Below are 18,727 nucleotides of genomic sequence, written 5' to 3' on the forward strand. Positions count from 1 at the left end.
AAACGGAGGGGTTTTTGTGAGAGGACACCTGCTCCTGGGTAACCAAGAGACAGACTTACTATTAGTATAGATCTTAGGAGACTGTTGCAGCTGGACTGCTGTCTGGCATGTGCCTTACAATAGACTAACATTCATCACCTGCTAGATACCCAAAATCAAGAGTCAGGAGTATCCACATAAAGCTTGCAGTTTGATGCAGTAAAACCTTTACACAGTGTGAAGAATGTGATGGTTCTCTGCTCATGACTTGGGAGAGCACTTTTCTTGATGGCACAGCATCCAGTGCATCCTTTGATACAGATTGTCTTCAATACATTCAATTTTGGAGTTTTCCCAGAACATGTTCAGGAGATTAAATCTTTCCTATTTGATGACATGCTAGTGTTACCATGTTCTAGATGCCACCAATGCAAACAATTCAAGGAAGTCTGTAACATACATCTTTTGATTCTAGTTCAACTACTACTTGAAGCTGCTAGTTCTGATGTGGTGAAATTAAGTTTTGGGAAAGAAGCTAACCAACGATGAGAGATCACCACCAAGAAGGATACATAGGACCAAGTGTTTTTAATGAAGAAGATAGGCATACAAGTAAAACAAAAACCATTAAGGCAGCTGAGTTAAGAAAAGGAAACCAAAATGAAGCTACATAAAATGCATCCAATGTTGGTCACAGCCATAAAAAGGAGCAAAGGGAACTCCACCTGACTAGGAAGTCCTACCCATGCCTATGAAAAGCCTTCTAGACTCTGAGCTATCTACTAACTACTCTGTTGCTACTAGATGTCCCATGCATGGTCGATGCACCCTGCTCCTCTACAGAGAGTAGAGCAACCTGGAAAAAACTAAAGACCCACTGCCATTTAAGATACTTGCAAACAGGAAGTTAACCCTGCATGAACTGAATTTTTTTTTTTTAAATAAAAACTTAAGTTTAGAATGAGAAACCACCAAAGATCAGTTTAAAATTTTATTATCTTTAACATGTCACTAATAAAATAAAAAACCAAAACCAAAAACACTGCAAATCCAGATTTTTCCCCATAATGTCATCAAAAAGCAAGTATGAAACTTTATTAAAACAAGTTAGTGTTACCTGCATTTTGTCAGTAAAACTCAAAATAATCACACTGCTCTCCCCTGGTCAGACATGTGCGTTTCAGTGACAAATTCATTTACAGATCAGTCCTCTGACACCTTTCTGGAAAGTGCTAAACAATTATAGGACAAGCTATTTACAAATTTGTAACTAAACATATTTACATATTAACCAATGCATTTAAAATCATTAAATACTGCTGAACTTTGCTATATATAATGTAAACACATAACTTACAAGGAAATTATAGCCCTGTTTATCTGCCCCTAGTCAATCTCCTTGCCTGTTAGGTTTAAGATGAGGCCATGCTATCCCCATATGAAAATTAAAGATACATAGTCCCTTAAAACCCTCAAGCATTTCCAAATACTGAAATAACCACTAGGAAAACTTCAGCATAGAAGTGCTGTAGCATCTGGAAAACAGAGAGCTCCAGGTCTCAGGAACAGGGAATTTTCATTTTAGAAGACCCTGTAGTCAGATTTCTCTGCTTTAAGACCAGAATTCTCTGTCTATTCCTGACAGCGAGGGCTGCTCCATAAGCCAAGACACGCTCCCAAAAAATTCAGATTTCTTAATCTGTTAATGCATATTTGACCAGCAGGAATAAAAAAAAAAAAAGGGGCAAAGAACCTAGAGTCAGTTTACATTATTCATTTTGTACAGTCACTGCCATAATTATCCGTACAAGTCCATAAGTCAAGGAGGAAAGTTTCTTGTAGTTCATTTCCCCTGTGCGCCACTTTTAAAAAAATCGATCAGAAAGTGTTTATGTGCAGCAGTGCTTGAAGCTAGGTCTGCAGGGGCTTCTCATCTTTACTGAAAGGCTGCACGGAGCCTGGCTCCACCCAGGAGAGCCCAGACACATGAAGACCTTTGCTGTGCTGATCCTCAGATTTTTTCTAAACACAAACATACATAGAAACCATCAAAAATCACCTCACAAGACCAGTTTAATGAGATGTTTGATATCTAAAAAAAAAGTTAATAAACCCAAAAAAATATACATTTGTTGGTCCAGGGATAAGCAATGTCTGTCCCGGAGTGCCACATCCAAGTCTGGTTTTCAGGGCCTCCACAATGAATATGCATGAGGTATATTTGCATGCACTGCCTTCATTATGTACAAATATACCTCATGCATATTCATTGTGGAGGTCCTGAAAACCAGACCCGTTTGTGTCCTTCTAGGACCAGAGCTGCCTACCATACAGCCATATTCAAACACTTAAATACAAATGTTCAGTAGATACACACAACAGCCAAATCCTCATTTAGGATAATGTCTGCTCTGGCCCACGACAGCATGGTCCCCTTGCTCTCACTCTTAAGTTCTTACTCCATTCACATTTCCGTTTTCACTTTGTCAGTTTTAAAATGTTGAAATTCCCATCCAGCTTTCAACAAGTTGTATTCCACTTCCACTATCAGGCTACTACATATAAATCTGTGCTTCCCAAAACACAAGGTGCAGAGAGCTGAAAAAAAAAAACTCCCCATTTAGCAGGGTGAACAGAACCAAAAGCTGTGCACCATGCAATGTTAATCCCCCACCCACCAGGCTGCCCCATTTTGAACATTGTTCAGATCAAAGTTAAATCTCAAGATGCCCATGTACTTTATATTCTGAAAAAATTACTAAACCACCAAGAATCTTTAAAAACAGACAGAAAACCCTTGGTTCTATTGTATAGTTTTACTAGATCCTCAACCTTGTACATACTTTTTGATTCAACATCTTCTCTCTTGCTTCTTCATGCACAGCTGGATTCCATGGAGAAAAACTAGAGAAACAAAGCCTAAATTAAATTGGGAGCTGGGCTTCTAAGCATAACGGAGGGAAATCCACCCCCAGAGTGCTTTTAAAAACTACACATCAACATTCAAAGACTAACTGAATATACTAACTCAAAGGAACAAAAAGGCACTGCACCCGTACAAGACCTTTAACCTTCTAGCACATTTACTACATATTCTTTGTCAAGAGCTGCTGATTCATGAGGCAATGTATCTGTTGTATTTGTTGCTGTTTTATTGTTTGTTGTAAACAGAGGTGATGTTTTTAACGTGCCACGGTATATAAAAAAAAATCACTAAATAAATAAATCTTATTCAACTGTAGAAACTAGATTGTCTTTCACAAGCTAAGGTTGAATATAAAAAATTAAAAAACATGCATTTCCAAACACTGAAGTAGTTACTGTACGATAACCTGGGCAGCACCTCAGTATCCACCACGTACGTGTCTGTGTGTGTCTTTTTTTTTTTAGTTTGGGTTCCATGAGTACATAAGTGGAAAGCCTAGCTACAGTTAATGTCAACCAGAACACTTACCTAATTGCATAGGGATCATCGATTTTAGGCTGATCGAATAAGTGACTGTTGCATAGTCTGACACTGTCCACTACTTTGCTTTTAAACAGCTGAATATCCTTTTCATATCTAGGATTAAAAGCAAGACCAGGAATTAAGGCTTTAGAGCCCTTACTATTTCAATTCTTTGTCATTAAGGAAATATCATATAGGTGTTAGGTTACTATGCAGTACAAAATACACAAAAGAAAAATAAAGCAGGCTTACAGCACAGCAGCTTCTGGGTTCAAGGGACTGGTTGTATCGATCTTGTAGAAGACTCGTCGAGCATACATTAATACTTGCCATATGTGATTATGGTTTCGCCTAAACATAGGAAGAGAAAAATATAAGTATATAGGCCAATTTTACTTATCTTTTTATAGAATATTCAGCAATCTGTGGGGTCAGCCACTGGAAAATTATAATCAAACTATCAAGTAAGCCTGCTTAATAATCAAATATTCATGCTCCAACACATGTATGGATTTGCAAAGGATGTTTCAATATCTTATTCCTCAGTGTTGCTCATTTTCAGCTGGAGAGCTCATGAAAAAAAAACCCCAAATGATATGCAGGTGCACAACCTGCAGATTTGGGTTTGATGTACTCCAGGATGCCAATGTAGCCGAACAGCCAAAGTTTGTCACCACCTAAATCCAGAGCTTTCCTGAATAAAATCAAGTCTTCCAATTTTCTAGTATCATAAAAATTCCATGGCATATCAGATTCACACTACAAGCAAAATTACTACAAATAAACCATTTACAATGTTAGCATCCCTACGAAGATGCTCTTAGGGGATCAAACCAGAGAACAGGTCTACACTGAAATAATGGTACCACTGCATCAGCAAAGCTTTTTAGGACATAAATGGCCATTTTTAGGAGCATAACACTTTAAAGGGTGTTTCCCCCCCATGAAAATAAAGCATCCTTTTGTTTTTGGAGGGACCACAGGGCAAATCAAGCAGTCTGAAGAAAAAGGTGCTGGTAACTCAGTGTCTGCACATAGTGCCTGAACAAAGAGCCACATGTGCACATACACTGCATAAGTGCCGAGCATTTTACTTTTATGAGTATATCCTGTTGCTTTGCATGGGTAAAGGTTTTTCACTATACATACGAGTGTGGATAAAATGGTAAAGCAGTAGATCATGCATACATTTTAACAAGCGGAACTGATATTGAGGAAAAACACTAACTGCAGTTCTTGCAGTATCCTGCTTTTAAATAACACATTAGTGAAGTGCCTTGTAAAACCCCCCATGATCAGCTCAGTCCAAAGGGCTCCTATCAATCATATGAAGAAAGTATTAATGCAGACTTCCAAGAAGTTGCTAGAGACTTTGCTGCCACATATGGGAAAGGTAACACTTCAAGTTCCCTTGCAGGTTTACAGATTTCTGGCTTGTTCCTCAATCTTCCAAATACTTATCCCAAGAGATCACGGTCATGGCCAGTGGTAAAAAAGGCAAAACTGAAGAAACTTTTCCAATGCCACAAGGTGTCGAAAGAGCGACAGGACTCTCACCACAGAAAATGAATCCCTTTCTATGATCATGAAAGCAGGTAAAATCCATATAGGGACTACTGACAGTCATGGTGCAACTAAAAAACAATTAGGGGTATTGTGTTGTAAGGAAAGTTATTTCTATTTCAGAACAAGTGGATGTGTTGGGATTTTCCTGGAAGATACTGGGATACTGCTACAGGTCAAAATCATTGCAGAACTAAAAAGGGGGACTTCAGAGATCTAAGTAACAGGAATTAGAGAAAATACATTTGTGGGATTTTAGATCAGTGCTTCTCAATCCAGTCTTCAGGGCACACCTAACATGTCAGGTTATTCACAATGAATATGCATGAGAAATTTGCATACAATGGAAAGTTAAAAAGGAGTTCAAATGAAAGCATTTCAATATAAGATCACTAAAAAGCTGGACACACATTTGAGGGTGATAGTGGGAAAAGTGAAATCTGTATGATTATGCTACATGATTGGAAGGGCATGAATTGAAAAATAACTGACTTGGAAATGACAGCAATTGCACAAAGAAGCAATGTTGAAAAGCTGGACAGAACAATGGATCCTTTTTTTTTTTTTTTGGAGAAACATGATCTTGAAAATAAATCACAGATGCAACCTTTGGATCTTGGAGGTGCCCGAGAAGTTGGAGAGCAGTGACCCTGTGACATTCTTCTCAAAACTGGCCACCTAAGATTTGACAGCTTTCCTGCCTTAAGGGTGCAAGTAAAACAGAATGCATTGCACACTAGCTCCAGCCTCTGAATGGGGGGTCATTCTAAAACTTCAACAATAAGAGACTTATGAGTTCGGCTAGAGAAGCACAGCACCTGACTTAAGATCTTCCAGGACTTCTCGGCTGATCTGCAAGGCAAGCAATGGACCTTCCAAAATATTGAGCTGGAACTCCAAAAGCTAAAATGTCAGATGTGTCGTGATATTTCCCACAAAGTTAAAAGTACCGGATAACGGCAGGTAGGTTCTTTTGGACAATATAAAACTCAAAGAGCTGGCTGAGAGAATTTAAGGAGACGCTTGCAGTGGAGGCTTAATGGACATTAACTCCTGCTGTCCTGACAATATGGCGAGAGTGTGACTTAGCTTGAAAATCAGTGAGATTGTCCTCCAACTGGTCTCAATTGGGCATGGTTCTTTGCTATATTGGTACTCTTTCACTTAGATCAGTATTTATTTTGATTGATTGGAGCAGGGAAATTTTGCTGGTCTCTTATGGCTTCAGACAAGAAGTGTTGACAGATTGCCTTGTTTCACTTGGTCTCAGTGGTTTCAGACCCAGGTTAGTTGGGGGATCTCTTCACTTTCGCAGTCTGGGTCAGATATTCCGACATGCAAGAGGACTTTCAGTAGCAGATAGGTAATCAAGCTCAACTGGTTCATTGAGCTTCAATACTAAATTTGTAAAAGGAAAAGTCCAGAATAGCAGTTTTGCTATTCTGATTTACGGGTTACCCCACTGGCAGCTTGCTTGAACATTTGACTTAACGTTGTCTCCAAACATTTTGTCTTGCAGCTCTAGACTGTCTTTTAGGTACATGCCTGATTTGTTCATTGGTCCTAGTTTGTGTTTTATGCACCAATTTATATGCTTATGCTGTACTGTGGAGGGGGAGGATGAGTTTTCAGTAGGAAGTGCTGTGGGTTTAGGTTGGGATTCTTTGCTGGGCTTGGGAGATTTGTCTCCGGGTGAATCCATCTCTTGTGTCCAGATTGTAGTTCCACTTGAGGGGCTATGGATTGCTAAAGGCGCTATGGCATGGGGGGCAAGGTTTTGGGGTAGGTTAGAGGGGGTTTTTGTCTTCTGGTGTTAGATTTTTTATTTTTATGCGCTTTTGATAGCTGGGGTAAGGCAGCTGCTTCAGGCAGCAGAATTTCCTAGCTAGCGGAAGTTTGAGCTCTAAGCAGCATGTGCAGGAATTCCTGCGCAGGTGGTCTAGTGAGTCCCCTATCGGAGCTGGATAAAATACAACAAAATTTCTCCAGCTTTGCTCTGTTTGATGCAAACAGATTGACTATCAGTAGACCTCAAACCAAATGGGGTATCAGCTATTGATTGCTGTAGAAACTATTCGTGCAGGCTAAAGAATCTGCTGAGTCAAATCTGTCAGTGTTGGAGGTCCCAGGAAGGTAGGTGGTCTGAAGGCAGCTTGATGTCCACTTGCCCAGTGCCAAATCTTTAGCACTTCCTGGGAGACAGTTCATTACCCTGTACCTCCCTGTTTGATATAAAGCGTAGCAACTTTGCCAATCAAAATGTCCTTCCCTTGGGGAAGATGCGTGAATATTGTCAGAGTGTCCGATTCCGATAAATCTGTTGGATCTGAGAGCAAAGTCATTTTCATTGAGAGATGAAGTGCCTTGGGTTTGAAGAGATCCTGTATATGTGCCCCATCCTTTTGTAGATGCTTCCATCAGCAAGGTTACTTGATGGGGCAGAGCACGAAGCAGAGCTCCCTCTTGAAGTATGTGGGGGATTTGACCACCAGCTTAAGTCCTGCTTCATGTTCCTGGATGCTTAAACCATGGTTAGCAAGGGTTGAGTTAGCTGGTCCCACTAAGAGCATAGACTAAGAGGTTGGTGGGTTAGTGGAACCACATGAATGGCTAACGTGATCTAAGAATTATTCTGGCTGTCTAGCACTGCAAGGTCAGAAGCTTGTGAATGAGCGATCAATGTTTGCTCATTCTGAAGGTAGAAAGCTCTCTCCTGTCCAGTCTATCCATACTCTGATAAACTTAGTTTTCTGAGTCACAAGGTTCAACTTCTTGAAATTCACTAAACCCTCAGCTTCTGTAGAAGCTCAACTGTCTTGAATAGAGAAAGCAACATTTCCTCCTGGGAGCTGGCAGTGACTAGCCAATCATTCAGATGCAGGAAGACATTTAGTCCCTGGTGCTTCAGGTGTGCAGCTACCACCGTGAGGTATTTTGTGAAACCTCCAAGCTGCTGAGAGGCTAAAGGAAAGTACTGTTGTGATAATGGGAAGAATTCACCTTGAAGCAAAGATAATGCCAGTGGATAGGATAAATGGGAATGTGAGCATATTACTCTTTCAGATCTAGCTTGCACATCCTCTCTCTTGTGGATGTAAGGAAGAATTTGGACCAAGGGAATTCATCTTGAATTTCTCAGAGTAGATGTTTGTTCAGTTCTCTTGAATCCAGAATAGGTCTCAATTCTCTTGTCTTTTTGGGAATGAGAAAATACTGGCAGGAGAAACACTGTCCATGTTGGGACATAGGTACTGGTTCTATTGCTCATTGCTGAAGAGGAGATTTCACTTCCAGATGGAGCTGCATCATGTAAGACTGATCTGGATTGGATACCAGATGATAGCTGGTAGAAATGCAAATAGTATCCAAACTTCACAATCATTCCAGGAGGAGTTGTGCCAGATAACCTTTGTTATCTGGCACAACTCCTCCTGGAATGCATGGATATTTCCCCCCACTGAAGAGTGATTGATGGTTCAGACGGATCAAAATATAGGCCTAGACTTTGATTGGGCCTGTTGTACTGTCTTAGGCTCATGGCACTCACATTGACAAGGTCTTAATGGAAGCTGCTGTTGAACCGGAAAAGGCAGAAGCTGGCACCTTTGAAAAGATCAGGAAAGGCATCTCTGAAAGCATAGCCTCTTGTAAAAGTAGAAAGTGTCAACATGGTAGGCTGTTCAGGTCCAGTTGATAAAAACAGAATGCAGTGGTCCATGTTATTTGAGCAAACATGTCTGAGCTTTTCTCCCTAGACAACTGCCAACTTGTGGGAAGTGATTGTGATATAATTTTTTTTAAAGCAGTTTCATACCTAAATGTGAAGTATTTACATGGCTTAGCTCATGTGTTATGAAATATTTTGAATGAGTAATTATTTGGAGGATACAATATTACATTGGGAAAGAACTGGATACACTGATTTATTGGACATGTTTTTCACATTCTAGTGAAGAATTGTTTTGAAGAATTTATGCTGTGAATTGTTCTTCAGAGTTCCCTCTATTTATAATGATCAGTTGTGAACTTCAAACAAGTGTTGAGTGACTATAAAAATATTCACCCCTGAAGAAGCTCTTTCGAGGGTGAAACAAGGGATCTTGTAGGGTTAATATATTAGTAGGATATTATAATACATTATATAATATTTGTGTTGAGTACAGTGATTGTATTGTTTTAATGAGTATATGGATGTATGTGTATGTATAAGTTGGAGGGTTTGATGAGTGGATGGGTTTTACAATGAGATGATGTAATATGTAGTACATAGGATTATCTGACTCTCAGGACAATGTTTTGGAGAGAGACCAGGAGAGTTTCTGTGCTATAAAATTTTCAGAATCCGAACTGCAAGGGATAGAGTATGTTATGTTTCTAAATGTTCAGTAAGCTGTTTGACTATTTCTAAGATTTTGGAAAGGCATGGTAGGTTAGAGATAGGTCTGAAATTAGATGGATCAGGGTTAGTTTGAGCTTTTTTCAAGATATCCTTAAATGTGCCATAGTGAAGCCTATCTGGAAAAGAACAGTCATTTAAGGAAAGGTTAATGCCAGCTAAGGGGCTTGGCAATTAAATTGGGTATTGTATTTAGTAATTTGATAGTAATGGAATCTAGGGGGTGTACATTGTACAAATCTACTCCTTTCAACTTTCATCACTCCAAATCACAAAATTATTCACTGATGGCAACTGTGCTGTTTGTATCTATAACTGTGCATGTAAAACAGCAGCCAGAGTTACTAATGCCCCCTCTTACAGTGGTAAGAATAGTGAACTTATGTGAGCCTCTATAGAGTCTAACCAGTAGCCCGAACTGCCAATTGTGATAAAAACCTTTTTGATCAGTAATGCAGTGTGTGATGGATGTCTCAGCTTGTAATGTGAAGATAACACAGGTGCGATAAATGTAACGTATTGCAGAAAACTACATATGCAATGCAGTACCAGGAAAGTTACCCTAACCACACCCCTCCTCCTCCTTTTTTTTTTTTTTTTTTTAATCATGGGCACTATTTCCACGATATTTATAGCATTTTGATGAATTTATTTATAAGCTTTTATATATAGATGCTCATAAAATCATATTGCGGTTTATATAACTAAAGTTGGAAGTACAAAAAAAACAGGGAGATTCTAACCAGGAGAGATAACAGCAGAGTCAAACCAGGGGCAGAGGAAGAGAATGAATAGCAACAAAATAAAGTAACAGCAAAACCAATAACTATTAAATGATGTTGTGAGGTGTAACGAGTCTGATGGCATACTTCAGTTCTTCAGGGAAACGCTTGCCTGAAGAGCCATGTCTTAAGCTTTTTCTTGAATGTCTTTTGGCAAGTTTCTTGGTGCAGATCAGGTGGTAGAGCATTCCATTGTGTGGGCCCTGCTGTGGAGAGGACAAAGCAGGGGGTGCATAGAGTGAACCTTTGCTGATCTAATAGGTCTGACGGACATGTGATGTCGAAGAGGAAAGCTTAAGTCAAGTGAGGTTTGCATGTGGATGGACTTGTGGATCAGCATTAGAGCTTTGTGAATGATTCTGAATTTGATTGGGAGCCAGTGTAAATTTTTAAGAACAGGGGATATATGTTCTCTTCTTTTGGTATTAGTCAGGATTCTTGCAGTAGAGTTCTGTAACATCTGTAAGGGTTTTGTAGTGGAAGCGGGAAGGCCGAGTAGGAGGGAATTGCAGTAGTCAATTTTAGAGAATATGATGGCTTGAAGAACCGAGCGGAAGTCATATAGGTGCAGGAGGGGTTTAAGCTTTTTTAGGATTTGCAGTTTGTAAAAAGCCTTCCTTTGTTATATTGTTGATAAATGTTTTTAGATTCAGCCTGTTAGAGAGTGACTCAGAGGTCCCTCAAATGGGTGATGGAGGTCGAATGTGGAGCAAGTGGGTTGCTGAAGGCCAGATTATTGTCGTTCTGCGAGATGACCAAGAGTTCAGTTTTAGAAGAAGTGTTGAGAACTAAGTTGAGGCTGGATAATAGGCGGATGATGGACTGTAGATAGCTGTTCCAGAAGACTAGGGTTTTTGAAAGATTCGGTAACTGGAATAAGAATCTGGATGTCGTCCGTGTAGATAAAGTGAGTTACCTTTAGATTTGAGAGGAGTTGGCAGAGGGGAAGGAGATAAATGTTGAAAAGTGTAGGGGAGAGCGATGACCCTTGTGGGACTCCATGTGTTGAACTAATTGGATGAGATTCCTTGTTGCTTATTCTGACCTTGAATTTCCTGTGAATCTGGGACTTAATTTCTTTCGTTGGGTTTATCAGAAAATATATGTATCTTAAATTCTTCCTTGATTCTGAATTAAGAGGAAATTATCTTTGAACAATTAAATGAACACATTCACTACCAGAATACATATTCAGTCATATAAACACTGAAGTATAAAATGAATAGATTATCCAATGACCTTGCATAGAAAGGTTATATGTGAACTTGAGTATATTTTTTCTTCAAGTTCTCAGAACAAGGGAAAAAAAGAAGGCTTCTGTGCAGGATCATCATACTCCTGTTTGGCAAATATTTATAATCCATTCCATGTTGTCTATTAGCTTTCTGAAGATTTCTTTAAATTTATCTCTCTGCTTTCAAATGATAGTTGAACTATTCATGTATTAGGAAAACTGTCTTCTTTATTTTCAATTGTTTAGAAATATGCTTTTAGTTCTATAAGGCTGAACAGAAAATAGTCCCACCTTTAGGAAGTCATCCCTTGTTGCAGAGAAGAAAAGAAAAGGAACCCCGATACAGTGCATGCTTATTAACCATGTAAAACTTGTTTTGAGGAACAGGAATGAAGACAACTTTTTTTTTTGATTCATACATTTCTTCATAAAGTCTTTTGTGATCTGTTAAAATTAGAAATTATCTGTTTTTCAAAAGAAAATTGAAACTTAATTTTAATGAAATTGAAATTGTAGTATTGAAAGTGCACCAGTTTCTACAGAAAACAGTTCCGCTCAAATTAAATCGGTAGGATTAACTCTAGCATGTACTTTGGTGAAAGAGCTTGTAGCCACTATTTATACAGATTCACAATGTTTTTGGGGTTATTCATTGTTCTGGAGCTATTTGGAAAAGTAGAGTTTTTAACTTCAGGAAAGTCTTAGAAATGACTGTTAATAGCTTTATTTCTTCCCAAACAGTTAGTTGTGAAATGTGCTGATGTTCCAAAGATTCGTTCATAGCAAAAGGAAATGCACTGGTAGATGCTTGCCAAGTGCAACTGACAGGAGGATCTTTTCTTCCTTCCAAAACACCACCTCCGTTTTCCTTTCAGATACCAGAGCAGATCACTGAACAGGATAAGAAAATTACTTACCTGCTAATTTTCGTTCCTGTAGTACCATGGATCAGTCCAGACAGTGGGTTATGTCCCCAATCCAGCAGATGGAGTCAGCACAAGCTTTGAGGGGGCGTATCCATATATACTACTACCCCCTCTGCAGGAGTTCAGTATCGAGTATATCAAGCCAGAGTAGAAACCCCCGAAGGATCAAGTTTGTGGAAACAGATAATGAAAACAATTGTAACCGCAACAAGTAACTGCAAACATCCTACCAACTTGTAGGGAGCTGTGAAAAACAGCAAAAAGAAACGACTGTGAAGACACAGAACACTGCGAGCAAGAAGCAGCGCAGAGCTGAGCAGGATCAAGAACCCAAACGCGGTGGGCGTCTGGACTGATCCATGGTACTACAGGAACGAAAATTAGCAGGTAAGTAATAATTTTCTTTTCCCTGTACGTACCTGGATCAGTCCAGACAGTGGGATGTACCCAAGCTTCCCTAAATCGGGTGGGGTCCTGCGAGGCCTGCTCGGAGAACCTGCTCGCCAAAGTGTCCAGAGACCGAAGAGGCGAGGTGCCGCCTGAGAACGTGTAGAATGCGCTACGATTCCGGGTGGGGGAGTCCGACCCGCCCCAATGTAGGAAGCAGCAATGCCGGCCTTCAGCCATCTGGCAATGGTAGTCTTCGAGGCCTGAGACCCCTTCTTAGGACCGGCCCAGAGTACGAAGAGATGGTCAGAGGTCCGGAACTCATTTGTAGCCTCCAGATAGAGGCGCAGAGTGCGCTTGACATTCAAGAGACGGAGAGACTTCGGCTCTGAGGAAGAGAAGGATGGCAACTCCACCGTCTGGTTCACATGGAATGCAGAAACCACCTTCGGAAGGAAGGAGGGAACGGTGCGAAGCGAAACTCCAGAGTCGGAGAAACGGAGATAGGGCTCTCTACACGACAGAGCCTGCAGCTCCGAGATGCGTCGAGCGGAACAGATGGCCACAAGAAATACAGTCTTGAGAGTGAGATCCTTTATCGTTGCGCTGCGCAGCGGCTCAAATGGTGGTCCCGACAGGGAGCGAAGCACAAGGTTAAGACTCCAGGAGGGACAAGGGTTCCGTAACGGAGGACGCATATGCTTGCCACCCTTGAGAAAACGAGCAATGTCAGGATACTGTAGAAGAGAGCCCCCATCGCTCAACAGTGAACCAAGGGCGGCCACCTGAACCCGTAGTGAATTATAGGCGAGCCCTTTTTCCACCCCCGCCTGTAGAAACTGAAGGATCTGAGGTACAGAAGCCTTAGCGGGTCTCGTGGCCTGGCTGGTACACCACAGCTCGAACACCTTCCAGACTCGAACATAGGCCGCCGATGTCGATGTCTGTCGTGCCCGCAATAGTGTGGATACTACCGCCTCCGGGTAGCCCCGACGCCGGAGGCGGCGCCTCTCAAAAGCCAGGCCGCAAATCAGAAGAGTTCTGCCTGCTCGAAAAATACCGGGCCCTGATGTAGGAGCTGGGGGAGGTGCCCCAGCCTGATTGGCCCATCGATCACCAGCTGTAGCAGGTCCGCAAACCTGGGTCGCCTGGGCCATTCTGGGGCGATGAAAACCACGGTCCCCTGATGGCTTTCTATTCTGCGGAGCATCCTGCCCACCAGGGGCCATGGTGGAAAAGCGTAGAGCAGAAGATGTGGCGGTCACGGGAGGACCAGGGCATCCACTCCCTCCGCGCTGCGCTCTCTCCGGCGACTGAAGAAGCGTGGAGCCTTGGCGTTGAGAGCGGACGCCATCAGATCCAAGTGGGGGGCCCCCCACCGATGGACGAGAAGTTGCATCGCTTTGTCGGAGAGAGACCACTCTCCGGGGTCCAGCAGTTGACGACTGAGGAAGTCCGCCTGGACGTTGTCCACACCGGCGATGTGCGAGGCCGCTAGCCGGACGAGATGACGCTCCGCCCATTGCATCAGCAGCGCCGCCTCGAGCGCGGGCTGCGCGTGCCTCCTTGTCGGTTGATGTAGGCCACGGTGGTAGCGTTGTCCGATAGGATTCTGACTTCCCGGTTCCGAAGAAGCGGGAGGAAATGTCGCAGAGCTAGCCGGACCGCTCTGGTTTCCAGACGGTTGATTGACCACTTCGCCTCCACCGTGGACCACGTCCCCTGCATGGCGCTTCGATCGCAGACTGCACCCCAGCCTGCTAGACTGGCATCGGTGGTCACCACCACCCAATTTGGCAGATCGAGGGACACGCCACGGGCCAGGTTCGGCGGATCCAACCACCAGCCCAGACTGTCCCTGGCATTCTGCGGGAGTGGGAGAATCATCTGGTAGTCCTGCGATACTGGTTTCCAACGGGAGAGGAGCGCCCACTGTAAGGTCCTGAGGTGCACGAAAGCCCAAGGTACAAGGTCGATGGTGGACCCCATCACTCCCAGGAGTTGCAGGTAGTCCCAGGAGGTGGGCTCTGGTAACGCAGAGAACCGTCGTGTGTGATCCCGCAAGGATTGAGCTTTGTTCTGGCGCAGAAAAACTTTGCCCAGTAGGGTGTCGAAGGTCGCCCCCCAAAAAAACCCAAGCGTTGCGAGGGCATGAGGGAGCTCTTGGAGAAGTTCACTACCCATCCCAGGGAATGTAGAAACCGTACTACTCGAGTCACCGCTGAGCATCCATGATCGAATGACTTCGCCCGGAGGAGCCAATCGTCCAGATAAGGATGAACCAGGATGCCCTCCTTCCGGAGAGCTGCCGCCACGACTACCATGATCTTGGTGAAGGTGCGCGGCGCCGTCGCCAATCCGAACGGGAGAGCCGTGAACTGAAAATGCTGGTCCAGAATTTTGAAACAAAGGAAACGGTGGTGGTCCGGGCGGATGGGAATGTGCAGGTAGGCCTCTGTTAAGTCCAGGGAGGCGAGGAACTCCCCCCGATGCACCACCGCAATCACTGACCGGAGCGTTTCCATGCAGAACCGAACGACTCGAAGGGATTTGTTGACTTCCTTGAGGTCTAGGATAGGCCGGAAGGAACCGTCCTTCTTTGGTACGACGAAATAGATGGAATAGTGGCCCGAGCCCACCTCTCCGAAGGGCACGAGCGCAATAGCGCCTATCTCCCGGAGTCTGTCCAGAGTCAGCTGCACTGCTCCTCTCTTGAGGTCCAAGCCACAGGGGGAAAAGATGAACCTTCCCTGCGGGGGGCGGACAAATTCCAATGCGTAGCCGTGTTTTATGGTATCCAGGACCCACTGGTCCGAGGTGATCCGTGCCCACTCCGCGTAGAAATACGTTAGTCGGTCCCCAATCTTGGGGACAGGGGAGTGGGCGAGACTGGCATCATTGTGAAGACTTGGTATAGGGGTTCCCGGTTCCGGGAGTAGTGCGTGCGGGCAGACGCCCGCGAAAGGAGCGCGACCAGGGCTGAGACCTGGGGGCGGATGACCGGGAGCCCGCCTGTCTGTATCCCCTGTAGCGCCGTTGCGCTCTGGCTCTGGTCTGAGAAGAAGAAAATGCTCTGGATGGTCGAAACCTATCCTCCGGCAGCCGATGAACAGCGTTCTCCCCCAGGGACTTGATGATCTGGTCCAAATCCTCCCCGAAGAGGAACTTGCCCCTGAAGGGAAGAGAGCCCAGACTCGACTTAGAGGACGTATCAGCCGCCGAATTGCGTAGCCACAGTAGTCGTCGTGCTGCCACTACCGAAACCATGAATCTTGCGAGGACCCGAAAAAGGTCGTACGAGGCGTCCGCCCCATACGTCACTGCGGCTTCTAGCCGATCTGCCTGGGCAGCCTCATCGGACGGCAGGTTCTGAGACGTGAGGAGTTGTTGCACCCAAAGGAGACTAGCCCGCTGGGCAAGCGAACTGCACATCACCGCCCGCATACCCAGAGCGGAGACCTCGAAAACCCGCTTAAGGAAAACTTCCAACTTACGATCCTGTGTGTCTGCAACGCCGCACCTCCCGTCACTGGGATAGTCGTCCTCTTCGTGACCGCCGACACTGCGGAGTCCACCTTTGGGACCTTGATGAGGTCCAGAAAATCTTCGGGGAGCGGGTACGGCTTTCCATAGCCTGGCTGCTCTTCAGGGAGGCCTCCGGGGTGTCCCATTCCCTGGTGAGAAGTTGTAAAAACGAGTCATGAATGGGAAAAGCCCGAGCCCTCAGCCGGAGTGCCGCCAGGACAGGATCTCCCTTCCTTGAAGAAATGACGACAGCGGGAGCTACTGGGGCAGGCGGGTCTGGTGGCGGGTCCAAATCTAATTCTTGGATGATCTGCGGGATGAGGTCGTCCAGCTCTTCCCTCTGGAAGAAGCGTAGGGTACGCGGATCATCCCCCTCCTGCGTGCCGTCCCCTTGTCCCTCGTCCGAGAGGTCAAGTCCATGTCCCGCTGGGTCTGGCACCGCCCCCACTGCCGCGGGCGTGGATCGGACCCGGGTAGGAAGGCGGGAGGCCCCCACTCCCGAGGGTCGGGGGGGGCCGGCGTCGAGGGCGACATCCGAGGGATCTTAGGAGGGAGGGGTCCCACAGGTGCTTCCAGCCCCTGCAGATAAGCGGTATGCATGAGCAGGATAAACTCCGGAGAGAACCCCGGCCTGCTCGGGTGCGCTTCGGGGGCGGCGTGGTTCCTGCTCCCTGGCTCTGGGTGCTTGGTTCCTGCACCAAAATCGGGGGAACACCCCCGCTGGTAGAGTCCTCCAGGGATCCGTTCTCCCTCGTGGCCTCCAGGGATCCGTTCCCCCTCGTGGCCTGCGCCTCAGGGCGCTCAGAATGTAAAATGGCCGCCGTTCCCGCCAAAAATGGCGGAGTGGCCGGCCCGCGCCGCCCGGGCAAAAAAGAGAAATCAGTCAGGGACTGTGAGGTACCTTCCCCCCCCGGGGAGGCATCGTGCACAGATGCCCTCCCGGGAAATCCGGGACCCCGGGTCTCCGCAGGCCGCACAGCGGGACGGCCGCGGCATCGGGATCGCTGTAGGAGAAAAGAAAAAGCCACGGGGGGGGCCACGCGCACAAAAGCGCAGCTGCGGGGGGGCCTGGTCGGCCCGCACTGCCCGCTGTCCGAAAATAGAGGAGGGTGCCGCGGGGGGGCCTTCCCGGCCACACGACCCGTCCCAGACATCTTTCCCTAAATGGCTCAGCAGCCCATGAGGAGCTGTAAAATGGCCGTGGGTGAGGGAGTAAAGAGCGAAGAGGCCGGCTCCACCGGCTTTCGCAGGCACCGGGGGCTGAGCTGTGAAGGAAAAAACTACAAAGGAAAAAAAAAAAAAACAAACTTACCCCTGGCTGCAACGAGAAATAAACAGCAAGGCCGCAGAGAAGAGACAAGGAAGATAAGCCACTCCCCAGGAGTTGAAAGAACTCTGCCTTTTTTTTTTTTTTTTTTTTTTTAAACTTAATACAAACTTGATACAAACTTGATCCACAGAAAAAGACAACAACAAGCCATAATCAAGCTAGAAAGTGAAGAAAAAGGAAAAGGAGGGGAAGCCTGATTCCCCTACTCGCATCTGCTGGAGTCAGAAGATACTGAACTCCTGCAGAGGGGGTAGTAGTATATATGGATACGCCCCCTCAAAGCTTGTGCTGACTCCATCTGCTGGATTGGGGACATAACCCACTGTCTGGACTGATCCAGGTACGTACAGGGAACTCCACAGATTACAAAAAGAAGCTACTGAGGGACATCTTTCCTGGCAACGCCAGGGCTGTACATACATCTCCACAGGATTGTGGCTGGGGCAGAAACTCCATTGCCCCTGACCTTGCCGGAGTGGTTCATTCCATTTCACACACTGGTAAATTAGGGGCGATGAAAATTTTAGCTCATTGGTAGGCTCCAAAAATAGTCAATACCTCAGGCGAAAATATAGATATGTTCCACTTGTGCGCTCTATAATGTGGGGGAAGGGATTGTGGGTTGCACCCTCACATTTTGACTGCCCCTTGGGGCCCATTTGTGTGACTGCAAATGGATTTCATATTTTGCCAGTGGTAATGAATTTGGAATTCCAGAGATGACTAAAAGTGACAGAGGCCCCATTTCACTGGATAGATAATGCAAGATTTAGGGACTATTCATTGCAGATATCCTAAAAACCTGGCCTGTTTCTGGCACTCGAGGACTGGAGTTTGCCATCACTGGTATAGGGTAAAGAGCTTAGGGCTGTTCAGCTTGGAGAACAGACGGCTGGGGGCGGTGGATATGATAGAGGTCTTTAAACTCATGAGATTCTAGAACCGGTAGATTTGAATCAGTTATTTGCTCTTTCAAATAACAGAAGGACTAGGGGGCACTCCATGAAGTTGGCAAGTAGCACATTTAAAAGTAATCCAAGAAAAGTTTTTTTCACTGAATGCACAATTAAGTTCTGGAATTTGTTGCCAGAGGGTGTGGTTAGAGCAGTTAATGTAACTGGGTTTAAAAAGTGTTTAGATAAGTTCTTGGAGAAGTC

The 18,727-nt window shown here is 44.9% G+C and overlaps 1 protein-coding gene across 2 annotated transcripts in view; it reads right to left on the reverse strand.

Annotated features, from left to right (window-relative positions):
- Positions 1-955: 955 nt before the first annotated feature.
- The window catches only part of AKTIP (AKT interacting protein), a 63,451-nt gene continuing 45,679 nt past the window's right edge, over positions 956-18,727 (reverse strand). The window contains exons 7-10 of one of the 2 annotated variants that reach the window (XM_029608556.1): positions 3,680-3,778; positions 3,434-3,541; positions 2,824-2,883; positions 956-2,001 (exon numbers count right to left, since the gene is read on the reverse strand). In XM_029608556.1, coding sequence (XP_029464416.1) covers positions 1,869-2,001; positions 2,824-2,883; positions 3,434-3,541; positions 3,680-3,778 — 400 coding nt within the window. In that variant the 3' untranslated portion in view covers positions 956-1,868. Of the gene's footprint in view, positions 2,002-2,822; positions 2,884-3,433; positions 3,542-3,679; positions 3,779-18,727 lie in introns of both variants that reach the window. The other variant, XM_029608557.1, reaches the window with a different exon arrangement.

This window comes from Rhinatrema bivittatum, chromosome 7 (assembly GCF_901001135.1).
Source record: "Rhinatrema bivittatum chromosome 7, aRhiBiv1.1, whole genome shotgun sequence".
Lineage (NCBI taxonomy): Eukaryota > Metazoa > Chordata > Amphibia > Gymnophiona > Rhinatrematidae > Rhinatrema > Rhinatrema bivittatum.